This window comes from Notamacropus eugenii, chromosome 3, assembly GCF_028372415.1.
Source record: "Notamacropus eugenii isolate mMacEug1 chromosome 3, mMacEug1.pri_v2, whole genome shotgun sequence".
NCBI lineage: Eukaryota > Metazoa > Chordata > Mammalia > Diprotodontia > Macropodidae > Notamacropus > Notamacropus eugenii.
The window spans coordinates 277,773,529-277,791,301 of NC_092874.1; the positions used below are offsets into that span (position 1 = coordinate 277,773,529).

The window sequence follows — 17,773 nt, forward strand, 5'->3', positions numbered from 1 at the left end:
CAAATGTATTGTGTGTCTGCATACATGCATATACATTTACATGCAATGCATGCATATATCAATACATATGGAAGTATATATACACTTACATGTATATATAGATATATGTATGTATATGCACATATATATAAATACATTATATTACATATATATATACAAAGTATTATTGATAGTCTTCATATAAAAGTCAAGAAAGCTATGGGAGGCAATGGGATAAAGCTGAAAAAAAGCTGCCCTGCCCTGGAACCAAAACCCACCTGTGATGCTTACTTCCTAACTGACTCTGACTAGGCCTCAGTTTCCTCAGCTGTAAAAGAAGGGGATTGACCTCCAAGATCCTTCCAGGCTCTCAAACTAAGAAAAAAAGCTTTTTCAAATCAGCTTAGGGGATTCTCTTGTCAAGGTACTTTCAGTTACCTACCAAAAGCCCTAGGCCCCTTTTCCTCCTTCTACTCACCTCTCATCAAAGATAAAGAAATCCGAAAGACAAAGTCATGTTCAATTCAGTTTAACAAATATTAAGAGCTAAGGACATACGCTGTGCCAGGCAGCAGGAATATATACAAAAATAAATATGCCCCCAGCCTAGGGCTCCTGGTTTATGGAGGTGGGAGGGAAGGAGGAGGGACGTGTCCACAAAGAACAAGGAGGTTGGGGGAGGCTGAAGCAGTGCAGAGAGCTAGCACAAGTACGAAGACAAAGAACACACTTCCCCCGAGGGCTTCAAGGAGTGCTATGGAGTGCTGGACACCACACAGGGCACCAAGGATTGGAGGGAAGTCCTCAAGGAGTTTCAAATCTATGCAAAGATACAATATGGACACGTGAAAATTTAAATAAAGCATATACAAAGATAAATACACTAACAGATGATACAGAACAGATGATAAATGCCCTAACAGGAAGGGAAGGCACTAGCAGTTAGGGAGATTAGGAATTGTATCATGTAGAAAGATGTTTTGAAGGAAGCGTGGTGTTTTAAGAGAAGGCAGTAAGGACAAGCCCCATTCATTCATTCAACAATCATGTCATCATTTCTCTGATGTCATGGTCTTCTCTGAAAAAGAAGGATGAGCACAGAATATCTATTCAGGACAGATGAGTCAGGTACTGTTTAGAAAGGAAGCAGGGATGGCCAGCACAAGGGTAGAGACAGGTAAGACAGAGCACCACGTGAAAAGCACCAAGGCCATTCTGGCTGGACCACAGAGAGTTTAGAAAAGGAGATCAGTCCCAGGCTGTTTAAGGCATTCAATTTCACAAGCATTTAACTAAGTGCCTCCTAGAACAAGGCATTGATCTGGGCAAGGAGGAAAGTGGAAATGCAGGCTCTAAGCAGCCAGTGAGATGGGATGAATGCAGAAGACAGAGATAGTTTCAGTGGAACACGGAGCATGTGAATCGCATGAAAGAAGGCTGGAAAGATAATCTGGACTTAGAATGAATGCCAGGGCCAGGAGAATTTAGGCTAAGGCTTCTGGCCAAAGGAGTAAACTAATCCAAAAGGTACAAAGGATGAAACTCCTCTGCATTCATTTTGCATATATTCAGTAATAAGTTTATTTATACTAAACATATATGGCTTAGTTATGCATGCACACATACAAGTGTGTATATGCATTTAGGTATACATGTTGTCTCTTCCATTAAAATATCAGATCTTTGGGGGCAGGGCACCTATGTTTCCCTTTTATGTTTGAATTAGAGAAGAGTCAGGCTAAAGGCAGGTCCAAATTACCTGTTCACAGGGGCCACTAGGTGGTACAGTGGATAGAGCACCAGGCCTAGATACAGAAAACCTGGCCTCAGACACTTACTAGCTGTGTGACTCTGGGCAAGTCACTTAACCCTGTTTGCCTCAATTTCCTCATCTGTAAAATGAGCTGGGGATGGAAATGGAAAACCACTCCAGTAATCTCTGCCAAGAAAATCCCATATGGGGTCACGATGAGTCAGACTTGACTGAAAATGAGTAAACCAAAAAAAAAAAATTATACCTTAGTAAAGGTGAAAGGAGGGGGAATAAATTGCATTTCTAAAGGGTAGAAAATTTTGACAAGTTAGCAGGAAAGGAAACCTTTAATAGCACTGGGTTATTATCCCTTCATAATTAAAAAATAGGCTTTTTTCTAAATAACTATGTTAGCCTGCCACAGTAACTGGGTTAGCAGAATTTGAAGGGCTTTCCTCCCAGAGCTTAGACCCAAAGAATCACAGAGAGAGAGCCTTTGAAGCTGTTTCCCTGCGCAATAGTGTTCAAAGGACAACAAACCATCAAGAGTATGGTGTGCATGCTCTTGAGTCGAAAACACTAGAAATAACTGTTCTTCAGTATTTGGACATCAGCCAGACTCAGGGACTTCAAATTCTGGATTCAGTTCTATGGCATTTTCTGAAAGAGATGCTGCAAACCTTTTATTTATACAGCTGCTTAACTCTAGAGGAAAATAAGGTATGAAACTAAGAACACCAGAAATATATAAGCAAACAGGACAAACGGACTAGTCAGCAACTGTACAAAGATGATCTGCAGATGGCCAGGGTGAGCTTCTGCATATTGGTAATGTTGGTGACTCAGTGTCCAGCTGTTTCATGATTTTAGTTGGACAGATGGATGACTTGCCAATGTTTCTGGTCTACAATCACAGTTAATAAAGCTCTGAGGTAGAGATCTAAGCAATCCATCAACAAATATGTGATAAGCCCCAACTATGTATGTACCAGGTGGCTCACTGGATAGAGCACCAGGCCTGAAGTCAGGAAGACCTAAGTTCAAACCCAACTTCAGACACTTACTAGCTATGTCACCCTGGGTAAATCACTTAACTCAGTTTCCTCATCTGTAAAATGAGCTGGAGAAAAAAATGGCCAACCACTCCAGTATCTTTGCCAAGAAAATCCCAAATTGGGGTTTTCCTAGGAAAAGTAGGACAAAACTGAACAAGACTATATAGCATTTCACAAATGTTAACTAATTCACTTCTAACAAGCAGTCTGAATTAAGTACTAGGGTTATGGGGGTTCTTCAATCTAACTACTTCTGGACTTCACATACACCAAGTCTATGGATCTAGTCATGTGGTCTGTTATAAGGGAAATGTAGGCTCCGAGGGGCAAGTAGGTGGCTCAGTGAATAGAGCCCCAGGCCTGGAGTCAGGATGGCCTGGGTTCAAATATGACCTCAGACATTTATTAGCCCATGTGATCCTGAGCAAGTCACTTCACCCTGTTTGCCTCAGTTTCCTTACCTGGAAAATGAGTTGGAGAAGGAAATAGCAAACCACTCCACTATCTTTGCCAAGAGTCAGACATAATTGACACAACTCAATAACAAGGGGACTGAGACTGTTTCCTTTTTGTCTCTATCTCCTAGACTTAGTCTGGTGCTTAATAAATTTTGACTCATGGATTGATATTATTAATCCTGTTTTACAGATGAGGAAAGTGAGCCTCAGAAAGGTTAGGTAACTTGCCTACAGCCACACAGCTAATAAAGTTTTGAGGCAGGGATGTAAGCAATCCATCCAGCTAGGTGTCTTGATCAAGTGAGACAGCGTCTGCTCACAAGGAGTTCCCCTACTATTGCTAAGCTATAAACAAATAAGTAAATAAATGTATAAACAAATAAGTACAAAACCCAATAAAACAGAATTGCTCCCATTACAGCATCACAATGATTCTTTGCTTTTAATATAATACATTTTTTAAAGTGCATCGCTAAACAGTATTCTAAACCCAGGAGTCTCTCAGCCCATTGGTAAACATGTCACAGCTACCTACCATAGTACTAGACTTCTGTGTATTTGTTCTCACCAAAATAAAACAACCCTCCCTCCAATAACACTGATGAACAGATATAGGTGAACCATCCATTTGTCAATATAGGAAAACAAATTTTATTGCTACTCTAAAACACACCACAAAGCAGCTGATAGACACAATATATCAATCATTCTATAGACATGATGGAAGCCTCCTGAGCCAACAGATGGGCTGAACAAAAAGAAGTCTCAAAGCTTCTCTCTATCACCATCCAAAACAACTGAGTAATAACTAACTTAAACACAGGAAACCTTCCTGTTTTCAACACCACAAAAATGCCTGTGGATTTTTCTGTTTATACAGTTGATAATATTAAAATACACAAAACATCAGTAATCATTTCAGTGGGATTCAACCAAGCTACCATCAAGGAGAATGTCATATAAAATTAACTTTTATATAGTTAAGATTTAAATTCATCTGTGTCTGTCCTGTAGTAGATGTTACCTTGCCTAAATAAAAATGTAAATAACCACAGTTAAAACATTAATATCTTACAATTTGGAATGGTTCAAAAAGAGGATCCGAAATTCCCAATTATTGTGGTTTTAAATAATTTTTACTGGTACAGTAATATTTTGAAGGACCTAAGGTTTAATGACAACGTAGATAAAGTCCTCAATAAGGCAGGAGGCAGTAAGAGGATATGTGGAGAGAGGAAGAGGGAGAGGGAGAGAGGGAGAAGGAGAGAGGGAGAGGGAGAGAGGGAGAGAGAGAGAGAGAGAGAGAGAGAGAGAGAGAGAGAGAGAGAGAGAGAGAGAGAGAGAGAGAGAGAGAGAGAGAGATTCTATGGCTCTAAGAGTGTGTTAGATAACGTATCCAAGAGGAAATGTCATAGATACCTTCTACAGGAATAACCTACATAGGCAGCAATGTTAAAATGTGACTTTTCATGCCTGCTATTAGCTAATTAAAAAAGAAAGTTCCTATCTAAACTCAGATTTCTTCTAGGCAATCTGATTACACCTGGCAGCGCTAAACTCAAAAGTATCCCTGCTTCGAAGATAACACACATCAGGAAAATCAACAGGACTGTGTGATAGTTTCAAATTTCCCCATGTAAACAAAAGCCTAGAGGATCAGAGAAACTTTTCACCTGATACTTTGGGTTTACTTTAGAAATGAGGACTTTGAAAGTCTTTGCATAGAGTTAAGGGGCTGCGAGATGTTTATTTTATCGCTAAGCTAAAAGCTTATCTTCAATAAAGCACGAAAACTTTGCTTTTGGAGGGGGTGAAATATATGATTAAAATTGCGATTTAAAAAATCCACTTTAACCCCTCCTTCAATTTTCTAATTAAATTGCAGATCTCCTTTGTGCTCATTTCCAGAAATCCTTTTAAAACAATGCCCAAGATTAAGGAAAACCAACAGCAAAACTTTTGCCTAGATCATTAGCGTGGTTGCAAATGAAGTGTTTAAAATAATAAGGAAGCATCCCAGAAACTACTCATTAAAAAAAATAACATTTAAGAAAAAGAAAAACCCGATGGAACCACTAACAATCCCTTTAATGCAAGGTCCCTCCACGAGGGCCAAAAAGATTGCATTATTGTGACTGGGAGGAGTTCTGAGGGATACTAGTAAGAAAACCAAGAGATCCTCGGTTAAAAAGCTTCCAGCCCGTAGACCCAAGCTTCCCAGGTTAAACAGGGTGTGGAAAGAAAAGGGCTCGGGAAACAAAGTTACACCTTCCCTCCTGCGCAGATACAGTTTCTGGTCTCGCTGAGTTTCCGAGCCCGCCGCAGCCGAGGCACGCAGCGAGCCGCCCGCATCGCCCAGCCCAGGGCTCCCCCATCATAGAACCTGGCTCCTGGCTGGGGGGGTACAGGGGTCCCTGAGTGGCCACGGAGGACCGTCCCCCCCAAACCTTTACAGAGACGCCTCGCCCGCGGAGCGTCCAGCCCGATGGGGCAGCCCTTGCACAGGTCCCCTCGGTGCCCGCACCGCCTGCCCCGGGAGAAGGGCAGGGGCAGGAAATCGCAGCTTCCCGAGGCCCTGGCCCGCAGGACCCCGCAGGACCCCGAAGGACTCCCCAGGACCCCGCAGGACCCCGCTGGACTCCGCTGGAGCGCTCCCGGCTCGCCGCAAACTTTCCGGCCGGACGAGCGCAAAGCCCCCGGCACTTACCGGCGCTGGAGTTCATGATCGCTCCCATGCGGGCTCCCTCTCGCTCTCCTCTCTCTCCTGCTCTCCTCCCCACCGCCCCTCTGGATTTCTTTTAATCCTCCCTAATGCATCGTCTCCGCTGTGGGGGGTGGGAATCCGGGTGCGCGGCAGCTCCGCCGGTACAGAGGCAGCGGCCGGCTCGGCTCGGCTCGGCTCGGCTCCGGCTCCGGGGGGCTCTCCCCACGCCAGCCGCCCGGCCGGCCGAGGGGCGAGGAGCGCGCGAGCGCCCCCGAGCCGGGCTCCCGGGGAAGGTTCCCAAAGCTCGAGCGCCTCCCAGGACGAGCTCCCGGGAAGATTCCCCGGGCGCTCAGTGCGTTCCTCCCTCTGGCCCCCCACCCCCGGCGCGTGCAGGCTCCAGCTGGCCGCGATCCGAGGGAGGCGTTCCGAAGAGCGAGCGCGCTCCCTCGGCACGCGCTCCGGGGAAAAAAAAGGAAAAGAAAAAAAACCAACCGCGAATCCCGGCCCTCTCAGCGCCCCCTAAGGGCGGTAGCGAGAACAGCTAAACTTCCAGCCCAGGGGAATCTCAGCATTTCAATCATTCGTTTGTCCCCTCCCCGTCCCCGCCCCTGCCCCTCGGCTGGCCGGAAGAGAGGGCGCGCTAGCCGCGGGCCATGCTGGGAGTTGTAGTTCCGTGTCGCTCTGGCGCCAGACCCGAGGCCGGCACGTCCCGCCCCCCGGGCTGACGGACTTCATTTCCCATCGTGCCGGGGCGGGTGGCATGGCGGAGAAGGATGACACCGGACTTTGACGAAGAAGTGGTGTTTGAGGTAGGGGGAAGATGGAGGCGGCGGCGCCGCCCGAACCGGGGCCTGCACCAGGGTCGGTACGGAAGGGGGTGCGGGGCCGGGGGCTCCACAGGCCCGGGCGGGGCCGGGCGGCGCGGAGCGGGGCGGGGCGGGCTGGGCTGACAGGTGTGAGGGGAGGGCGGCGCGCCTCTATCCTTTCCCTCGCCTCGCCCGAGGGAACGCGTGTCCGGGGCCCCAGCCCGGCTTTTCCCCAGGTCCGCCCCGTCTCCCCGCGCCCCGGGGCCTTCTCCCCGCGCTGGGTTTCCTGGACCACCCCGGCCATGCGCGCCCCCGGGAACCCCGCCCTCTGCTCCCCCGGCCTTCCCCCAGCTGTGCGCGCCCCCGGGGCTGGCCCCGGCTCTGGGCATCCCAGGTCCCCCTCCCCCGAGGCGCCTCCCCGGGATCCCCACCCCGAGCAGGCGCTTCGCTCGGAGCCCCCCCACCCCAATCCCCGCGTCCGCAGGCCCTCCACCTTGGCACACCCCAGGGTCTTCCCCCAGCTCTGGCCGTCCACGAGTCCCACGGGATGCTCTCCCATACACCGCGATCCTGGGGTGGAGGAGATCCCTGGGGACCCAGGATGCTCCGGGGGGATCTGGTCCTCTGTGCCCGGAGGCCCCTGTTACAGGTAGCAGTCTGCTACCAGTCTAACCGAGTCGGACAGCCCCAATCCGATTCAAATGCAATTGGGAAATGTTCAACATAAGAAATAACGGTACAGTAGACAGATATCACTGTGTTCTCTAATTCAGTATGCGGCTGGGTTTAGTGGTCCCCGGTTCTGTGCTAAGGCATTGGAGAACCCCCCCCCCCCCCCCCCGAAGAAAACACCACCAAAAACCAGCCCCTGCCCTCAGGACACTTCTGTGTTGTCTGGTAGTCTCCTGTCTCTCTGCACACCTTCCTGCCACAATCTGGGGCGGGGGCTGAGGTTGCAAGTGCAAGCAATTAAAATCTCACTTAAAGCCTCTGCTCTACCTGGGCACTGGAGATGCTCATAGAAAAACACAAAGTCCCTGACCTCCAGGATCTTCAATTCTACTGGAAAGCCCTGGGGATAGTTGCTGCTTTTTTTGCCTATGGCGTTGGAAGTTTCCTGGGAAATAGAAGTGAGGTTAGAGCTTCTGGTCTCCAGGCTTCTTTGATACACCTTTTTTTTTTTTTTTAAATCGTTTGTGATTGACCAATGGGAAAGTGTGACCAGGGGCCATTTTAAGCGAAGAAGCTTCTCGGGTCCGTGCGAGTGAATGTCATAAAGGCATCATTGACGTAATAAAGAAAAAAAAAACTGGAAGCAGCTTTCCTATTGCCTGTTTTCCACCGAACACAGGCCCAAAGGCTCCTTATAGCCAGATGGAAGGATGATCTCATTAAGGGATCTTCCTTCCTTTAACTATCAAGGGATGTCTCAACTCCAGCGTTGGAACACTAATGCTTATAAGGCAATTTTCATAATGTATTATCTTTCCATTTATTTTCCAGTGAGTCAGTAAGACAGTTGATGAGTGTGTGCCTGTTACATAACTACCATTTACAGTACAACAAAAATACTCCTGAATTTGTGTTAATACATTGTCTTCTCTTATAGATATGAGTAATGAATGAGATTAAAGGTCAGGTTTTAGCCAGTATGTGTAGTATATATGTGTGTATGGTTTAATATCTTCTAACATATTTGTATTGAGCAAAGTTAAATTTGTTTATTGTGACTTAAAGGTCGTGTACATTTATCAGAGTTGGTACTAAAAAGATCAGTTATATATAGTCTGGAGAAATAAGTTCCTAAGCATTTCAACTCAAGGATATTCATTCATTCACTTCACTGGGATTGGCCTCTAAACATGTTTGTGTTCTTTTCAAGGATACACAGTCTGAAAGATATGAAGAACTTGGAGAAATGTCAGAGAACCACTAAGAATAATTAGAATTTAGAAAGTCAAACCTGTGATAAAAGGAGTCAGAAACTGGGAATGTTAGCTGGAAAAAAATAGATAAAACTGGTAGAGAACAGTAAATTTAAGTAAAAAGTTATTGCACCACAATAGCTATTAGTCATGAACAAAAGAAGTCATTGAATCAAAATAAAAAATTATTTCAATACCCACATAGCCAGGCATTTGTGCTAATGCTATGTGTAGTATACCACTCCTGAACCTATGAACTAAAATAATATCATGACTGAGGGCTCATTGTGGATAATGTATTATGAAAAGTTTCTAGAATTGCCTTTTCTGTTCATCTTTTTAATTAAAAAAAAAAACAGTCAGAAATAGATTACTAACATCCTTCTTAGAGCAACCCTTCCTTAAGATGGGGGAAGGTTAGATCAGAAGTGTCATAGGTAAGACCCACACCATTCCCCCCAACCAGATTAAAATGTAATTGGGAAGTGTTTAACAAAATAAATAAAAATGCAATAGATCCTAGATGTTAATTTATGGTTTTCTAAGTCAATATGCAGCCTGGGTTTAGGGGCACCCTAGTGGTCCCTGTTTGTATTTGAGTTTGACACCACTGAACAAGATGACCTCAACATCTATCTGATTAAAAAAATAAAGAATCCTGATTCCTTAGTAACGATATCTTTGCACAGATACTGTATGTCTAGAATCCCAATTTTAATTTTTAAATGAATAAATAAATTTGATTTTGGCTCAGAAGATGGTAGTTTCTTTTAGAGTTTCTAAATCAAACTTAATTTTGAACAATTTAGACTAGAATAAAAATGATGCACAAAACTCTAATATTTTGTTAATATTAATTATATTTAATATGGGAGGAAGTGACTGTATATGACTGTGCAGTTTCAGCAGAGCTCAAACTCTCCTCCCACATAGAAGGACTCTAAGCATGGAGCCTAGCAATTACTACATATCTGTCCTCTGAGGACCACCTGGCTAAATTTGAGAAGCTTATTACTTGACTTCCAGTTAATGAAACTTTTAACCACAGCAACATTTTAAGACTTATCTACTAAGTTTTTGTATATAAGGATTGGTTTTAGATAGTAATAATACCAATGAAAATATGGATACTTGAAGATTTGATGAACTGTCAGTTATAACTTATTATATTATAGTTAAACCTAGCTTAGTTTTGCCTAGAATTTTCATACCTGAAAATTTTTTCTGAAATTATTTAGAAAAGTTTTCTCATAGAACTAGAAGAGCATTGTACACAGTAACAGCATTGTTGTTTGATGATCAGCTATGATAGACTCAGCTCTTCTCAGCAATACAGTGATCCAAGACAGTTCCAAAAGACTCATGATGGAAAGTGCTGTCCACATCCAGAGAAAGAAGTGTGGATCTGAATGCAGACAGAAGCAGACTGTTTTCACTTTGTGGGTTTCTTTTTTTGTTTTTGTTTTTTCTTTTGGTCTGTTTCTTCTTTTACAGTATGACTAACGTGGAAATTGGTCTTACATGATTGCACATAGATAACCTATATCAGACTACTTGCCATCATGGGGAGAAGAGGGAGACAGAAAAATTTGGAACTCAAAATCTTTCAAAAAATGAATGTTAAAAATTGCCTTTACATGTAATTGGGAAAAAAAATAAAATATTTTTAAAAAGAAAATTTTATTTATTAATTACTGGCCAATAATTAATAAAGAACTTGTGACTTTATCTGTGTGGAAAACTCTTGATATTTGAGAGTTGAAAAGAACCTCATGCATCATCCATTCCACACTCTACTCAAAAGGAATCCATATTAGAACATACCTGACAAGTGGTCATCTAGCTACTGCTTGAAGACCTCTGGTGAGGGGAGAACCTGCCATCTTTGGGCAGCCTCTTCCACTTTTGGACCGCTTTAGCTGTTGGAAAGGCTTTTTTGACATCAAGCCTAAATTTACTTCTTTACTGTTTTCTTCCATTGCTTTTAATTCTGTCTTCTCAGGCCACTGAGTCAGCACTGAAACATTTCTGTAACCATTAGTCCTAGCAAGTCATATGGGACACTGAGTGGTAACATGACTTGCCTGTTGTCACACAGCTGGACTGGCTTTCCAGCCACTCCAACTGGGCTACCTGTCAATAAAGTTTTATAAATCTCAAATTCAGCTGTTCTCTTCTTGAGAAGGGCATTTGTTTTAAATAATAATAATGATCACTGACATTAAATAGTGCTTACTGTGTGCTTTTGAACAAGCAGTTTGGTACAAGGAAAGGACAACTGACCTAGGAAATGAGAAGTAGGTTCTAGACTGTTCTGTTACTGATTGGCTTTGTGATCTTGATTTAGTCTCAGCCTCATTCATCTGCAAAACTGAGGATACAGGAACTCGATGGTTGCTGAAGGTTTGTTTTTTCCTAAGTTTTTCATGGATCTCTTGGAAATGTTATTGTGGACTGCACTGTTCTGTTTAATTTTAAACACTTGAGTGATGAACAAAGATTGCTGTGTAGGAACACCAAGAAGTAAATGAATGTTTACAGTCTGAAAGCTGATTCTTAGTGACCTCTTTCCCCTTTTCTGCCACTGCTGCCATGGCAGCGGAAAGGAACCATTCAAGACTAAAAGTAATTTTGTGCTTTTATATGTTTTATGGGACTGCCATAGTCAGTACTCTTTATAATATTTATTTTATGTTGAATTCCATATTTTCTTCTGCCACCAGCCTCTTCCCCACCCTTTGAGAAAGTTAGCAATGATACCCATTATATACATGTGAAATCACACAAAACATTTTCATATTAGCCATGTGCAAAAAAAAAAAGAGCAAGAAAGCTTAAGAAAGTGAAAAAACTATCCTTCATCCTGCACTCTGAGTTCCTCACTTCTCTTTGGATCTGGGCAGCATTTTTCACTGAGTCTCTAGAATTGTCTTGGGTCATCGTATTGAACAGAGAAGCTAAGTCTTTCACGGCTGATTATTATTACAGTATTGCCATTTCTGTGTCCAATGTTCTCCTGGTTCTGCTCGCCTCACTTTGCATCAGTTCATGGAAGTCTTACCAAATTTTTCTGAAACCATCCCCTTTTTCATTTCTTATAGCACAGAAATATTCCATCACAATCACACACCACAGCTTGTTCAGCCATTCCTCAGTTGATAAGCATCCCCTCAATTTCCAGTTCTTTGCCACCACAAAAAGAGCTACTATAAATACTTTTGTATAAATAGGTCCTTTTCCTTTTTTCTTTTATATCTTTGAGATACAAACCTAGTAGTGGTATTGCTGGATCAAAGGGTATACACAGTTTTATACATGGGCAGTATTATGGTGATCATTCTCTCCGTTCTTGGCCAATCTAAATGTTTGACTGCAGATATCACACTGTCTTGGCTTTCTGTTGGAACCTATCAAGGTTTGAATTGTGTTGGTCTAGCCTTTGAAAATCCAAGGTCATCTACACACCATAATAAGGTATCCAAATAGCACTTCTCTGGAGGTCAAAAGGACATTGTCTAGGATCTACCTATCTGAGGGGAAAAAAGTGAGCTGGTCATTTATCTCAAGTGAAGAATAACAGGTAAAGAGTTGGAGTACCCCCTTTATATGCATTTTTTTTTATTAGGGGAAGATTGCCAGTGCTTAGAGTGATTGCTATATGGAGTTTTTTTTAGATAGATTCAGAGTTAGAAGGGACATTAGAGGTCATCTAGTCCAGTCCACCCATTTCGCAGATGGCAAAACTGAGGTGCAAAGAGGTTAAGGGATTTGCCCTTGGGTCATAGGAGCACTATTGACATGAGTAACTCCATCTTGAATTTTCAGTGAACATCAACTCATTAACCCAAGGTCACAAGGCTGGTGTCAGAACCAGAGTCGTGACCAGAACCACACTGGATGAGAGGGCAGAACAAAAATAACAAAGGTACAAGATAACTAGGAACATAATAAAGGAGCACCTAGCTCCCCAGTAAATGTTCATGTTACCAAGCTCAGGAGAACCTCCTCCTCAGCTCCTGAAAGAACAGTGAGTTGTTGCTGCTGAGGGAAGAGACTGGAGGAGCAAAATCTTCACCAAAAGGGAGGAGAATGGAGCTTGAAAACTGTAGACTGGTGAAATTAGCTTGAACTGGTGGAATTCTAGTTTTCTTAAAGGAGTGTCTAGAAAAAGAGATGATGACCACAAAAAAACCAGCATGCCTTCATCAAGAAATCATGTCAGACAAGTCTGATGTCCTTTTTTGACTTCTAAACTGATACATCCTCTTCTTGGGATCAGAATGGAATGACATAGGCTGGATACCATCAGCAATTGGTGGAGTCAGATGACCAAGAAGCCATTCTCGGTAGTATCAGGGAAACCCAGAGTAGAAAAAGTATCTGGGCAGGGAAAGTGAATGCTGTCAGATGCTGCATGGTGATCCAAAAGAATGGAGACTGAGAAAAGACCATCAGATGTGACCATTAAGAGATCACTGATGACTTTGGATAAAGCATTTTTAGTTGAGGGACAACATTGGAAGCCAGATTGCAAAGGGTTGAGGACTGAAAGGAGAAGAAATGGAAGTAGCAAACATAGGTAACATTTTCCAGGAGTCTGGCTGAGAAATGGAGGAGAAGCCTACGATGAAGTTTGAATGGATAGCAGGGTATAGTAAAGGTTTTTTTAAAGCTCCAGGAGACAGGTATCTTTGAAGACAGGGGAAGGAACTTGTTGATAGGGACAACTGTTAATTGAGAAAAAAAGCTGGAATGAATGAGGATGCCCTTGCTAGAGAAGCTAGGAGGGAATAGGATCAGCTTTGCACATGTAGAAAGAGTAAAGCTCCGTATGCTGATGCATCAGCATTGTTACAACAGCCAGGAAAAACGATGTCATCTTCATCTGCATTCAGAAGCATCGTTTCCAGAAATAAGGAGCTGGGCATGCTGGTTGGTGCCCTGGCCAGATCACAAATGTGGCACTGTGTTCAGTTTGGGATATCACATATTAGGAAGGATGTGGATAAGCTAGTGAGCAGATAAGGCTTACTAGGCTGGAGAAGGGCCTGAAATTAGTGACAGATACGGATTGGCTGAAGGAACGGGATATTTATCCTGAGGAAGCGGAGAGTTGGGGAAGGGGATTGTGACACATGAAGACAGCTATTTGAAGGCTCTCCTGTGAGAGTGGATTAGGCTTACCACTGATGAGACTCTCCATCCTTTAAGATGGCAGCCACTGTCTGCCAGGAGGAAGGTCCTGGAAGCCAGTAAACAACAAAAAGCATTTATTATGTATTTCCTCCATGGCAGCATGGTAGAGACCACCAGAGTTGGTGCTTCCCTGGTGTAGTCTTCTAGAAACCTTCTAGATCAGTGTACATACACATTTTTGGTTGTATTTGATTGTAAAGTGCAAGTTATGTAACTCTCTTTGTATCCCAGGGCACATGGCAGATGCTTCATAAGCGTTTGTTAAGTTGCTTTAAGAGTAAAATCTCCAGCCAATTAGAAATGTATTTCATGTTTTAGGGTTGGCTTTTGTTTTAACGTAGACCTTTCTAGAAATAACTCATCTGCCCCAACCCTCATTAGAATACCCTACTCAAGAATCCTCAATGACTTCTTATTGCTTTTGAACCAAAATACAAGTTCCTCAACTTGGTATTTAAAGCCCATCCCAGTTGCCTCGAGCTTACCTTCCCAGACTTATTTACCAGTGTTCCCTTGAATACACACTCACCAGTGGCAAAACTGGCTTATGAGGGTATTGCCCAGATTCAACCAGCTGCCTCTTGTCCCTGTGCCTTTATACAGTGCACTCAATAGAGCATCTCTTGAATAGAGGAGTATGTCCTTAGAGAGTTTCACCATCATTAGGAAAGCCTTTTTTCCCCCCTGGAATTATACAGGATTTTAATTTGACAATAGTGAACACTTTTGAATGTGTATTTTTTTGTTTAATATTTTTCTTGGCTTGAATATTCACAAAATTAAATCACTGCATGGTTTTCTAGTCACATTTTTCATCGAGAGTTGCATGATCAAATGATGAATGTCATTTAATGTGTCAGCTGTATGTAACAGTGTCCAACAAATAGTAGATGCTTAATGAATGCTCATTGATTCATTGAGAGCCATCAAAGCTTTATTTTGTTGGTCTCTAAATGATTATAAGTATCAAAGTTAAATACGTTACCAGATGAAGACAGAGATATTTTCTTCCACTACAATCCTCTCTACTATCTGAAGATCATGCAGGGTGAGCCTGGGTTCTTGCAGACTGTGCTATAGAGTGGCTGAGCTGCAAATCTTGTGTCTGTACGTCATCAAAAGGACAGACTAGCCAAGTTCAGAGGCTTGGGTTGCAGCAAGGGTTATACAAGGGTCAAGATCTGTGTCAGTGGAGGAAGGGCCCACACTAAGAAAGTTACAAATTTTTTTAAGGTTTTAAGAGTTTTCCTTTAAGAAGCTGTGTGTGTGTGTGTGTGTGTGTGTGTGTGTGTGTGTATACATACATACATATATATATATATATATATATGCTTCTTTAAAGTTACATTATTTTCCTCATCATCTGTATCCAAGAAATAGCTCAGAAAAAAATATTTGAATTCAAAGATGGCTTTTATAAAACATCTCTGGTTGGAAGAATATTATATTACCTACTTATTAATGGAATTTCTCCAGTCATCAGAACCCTGTTGCTAACATAAGTGCTTTAACTACTAAGCATAAGCAGTTCATCTCCCAAAATTCAACATGAAATTACATCTTTAATTTATGTTTTCTTTGGCAGAAACTCTATAAATGTGAGTTGGCACCACTTTTTGAAATGCTGTTATTTTTTTCATGTCTTCCATTTCAAATTATTTTCTTCAGTGCACTGATAAAATACTTGACTTTATAAATTTTTTATCCTGACATTCCAAAGGGTATGAAACATCTTTCTGATAGTTTTCTTATGTATTCTTTCATATTTCATTTAGTAGAATGCAATATCTTATGATTGTAGGCAGTGACTTTGTTATATTCTAGATAATATCTATTATATTATTCACATCAATGTTAATATTAAATTATGTTTAAAACTTTAAATGCTAAAGAGTACCTATCTGGTCTCTTCACATTTTATGCCAATCTAATTTTTTCCTATATTAAAAGATTTCTTATTAAGGCCATGTATTGAAAAAAAAAATGAATCTTGGCTTCTTTTGTAGAGTGGAGGGGAGAAGGAAAGAAATAGAAGTACTGCAAAAATCAATTAAATTTAACTTAGTGGATTAAAGTTTTTCAAAACTAAGTAGTTTGAATATCTATGAGATTCTTTACACCTGGGACTTTATAGTTAGGCATTGTTAGTATGACTAGAAGTATTATTTGAGGGGGGAGTACTGCACATTAGTATTGTTAGAACTTGTGATTTTGCTTCCTAGCAGGTTAATTAATTGGTCTTGGAATATAGTTGTTTTTTTAATCCCCACTAGGTATGTATTGTAAATTGCTTTTTCATTTCACCAAATGCCCCTAGCCTGGTGTTAATTCAGGAAGCATGGTATGACATGGTATGACAATGGTATGACAAACACCGAGAGGTGATTTCATATATCTTCTAGTCTCATGTATAAGGGGTCTTATCCTCTGTACATTGGAAACCCTGGTTATGTACCATTCCTTAGACCATTTAGGAGACTGAGTTCAACATGAAGCATCTCATAAGAAAGCTTCCATTGTCTGGAAGGATTTCTCTACCCTCCCACCCTTAATCCACTTTCTACACAACTGCCAAAGTGGTTATTCTTTTTTTTCTTTTAAATAATATTTTTTTTTCCAATTACATATAAAGACAATTTTTACCATTCATTTTTTAAATAAAAGTTTTGAATTCCAAATTTTCACCCTCCCTCCCTACTCTCCCTCCTCCCTAAGATAGTAAGCAGTTTGATACAGGATATATATATATATATATGCAATCATGTAAAACATTTTCATATCAGTCATGTAGTGAAAGAAGAGACAACAAAAGGAAAATCTATGAAAAAAATAAAGTAAAAGTATTATGTTTCCAAATGTACTCAGAGTCCTTCAGTTCTGTCTCTGGATGTGGATAGCATTTTCCATCACGAGCCCTTTGGAATTGCCTTGGATCATTGCATTGCTAACAAGAGCTAAGTTTAATCATAGCTGATTGTCACGCAGTGTTGCTGTTACTGTGTACAGTGTTCTCCCAGTTCTGCTAACTTCAAAGTGATCATTCATAGGTTTCCAAAGTGAGCAATACCACCCCCCTGGGAGGCATCGGAATGATGGGGGAGGGAGAAAATAGTAGTAGTGTCTAGTGCAATTGGGGGGCATTAAATAAAAATAGGAGGGCAGTGGAAGCATAAGGAAAAAAGAGAAGAGAAAATTTTGGAAAACCGTTTATACATTTCATCTGTTGTGTAGTGATTACATTATTTTCCAAGTAAACATAAAATGCCAAGTTATAACTCATCAGGGGTCAAGTCCACCAACTGGTCTTAAGAAGCAAGTGTTGGCAGGCAAGCAAGTCACACATTGTCTGGAAGTCTAGTATGCATTGGCAGGAATATGTGTGAGTAATGACTTGTTTACACTACAATACTATACTATATATGACACAATACTGTATCATCAGAATGTCAATGCAGGGAAAAAATAAATTTACAATAAAATATTAAATTTAAGAGACATCTTTTAAAAAAAGTTTTTTTGAAATGATGCAAATTTAAAAACTGTTAAGGGGATAAAGAAAGATTTCCAGGGGAGCACTGCATAATATTTTTTTTTGAAAAGGGGATAATAGTCCAGATAAGTTTGATAGCCTCTGTTCTAAACTATAGGTCTGACTGACTATGCCCACACCTCTGTTTAAAGCTCCAGGAGCCCCCCATTTAAGATAAAATATAAACTCCTCTGGTATGTAAAGCCCTTTACAACCTGGCTCCAACTTACCATTCTACCTTATTAAAATCTTTCTCCTGAGCTATATTCTAGCCAAATTGGCCTTGCACACACATGACTGTATCTTCTGTCTCCGAGCCTATACCACCTCCCACCTCCGCCTGGAGCACATTCTCTCCGTACCCGTAG

General features: G+C 41.8%; 2 protein-coding genes across 6 annotated transcripts in view; one reads left to right on the forward strand and one right to left on the reverse strand.

The window, feature by feature from the left end:
- Nucleotides 1-6,322, reverse strand: part of FGD6 (FYVE, RhoGEF and PH domain containing 6) — a 169,090-nt gene extending 162,768 nt beyond the window's left edge. Inside the window, exon 1 of the mRNA XM_072655602.1 lies at nucleotides 5,953-6,322. Coding sequence (XP_072511703.1) covers nucleotides 5,953-5,980 — 28 coding nt within the window. The 5' untranslated portion in view covers nucleotides 5,981-6,322. The remainder of the gene's footprint in view (nucleotides 1-5,952) is intronic.
- Nucleotides 6,323-6,627: 305 nt separating this feature from the next.
- VEZT (vezatin, adherens junctions transmembrane protein) overlaps nucleotides 6,628-17,773 on the forward strand; it is a 110,909-nt gene continuing 99,763 nt past the window's right edge. For all 5 annotated transcript variants that reach the window (XM_072655605.1, XM_072655603.1, XM_072655604.1 and 2 more), the window contains exon 1: nucleotides 6,628-6,758. In XM_072655605.1, coding sequence (XP_072511706.1) covers nucleotides 6,723-6,758 — 36 coding nt within the window. In that variant the 5' untranslated portion in view covers nucleotides 6,628-6,722. The remainder of the gene's footprint in view (nucleotides 6,759-17,773) is intronic.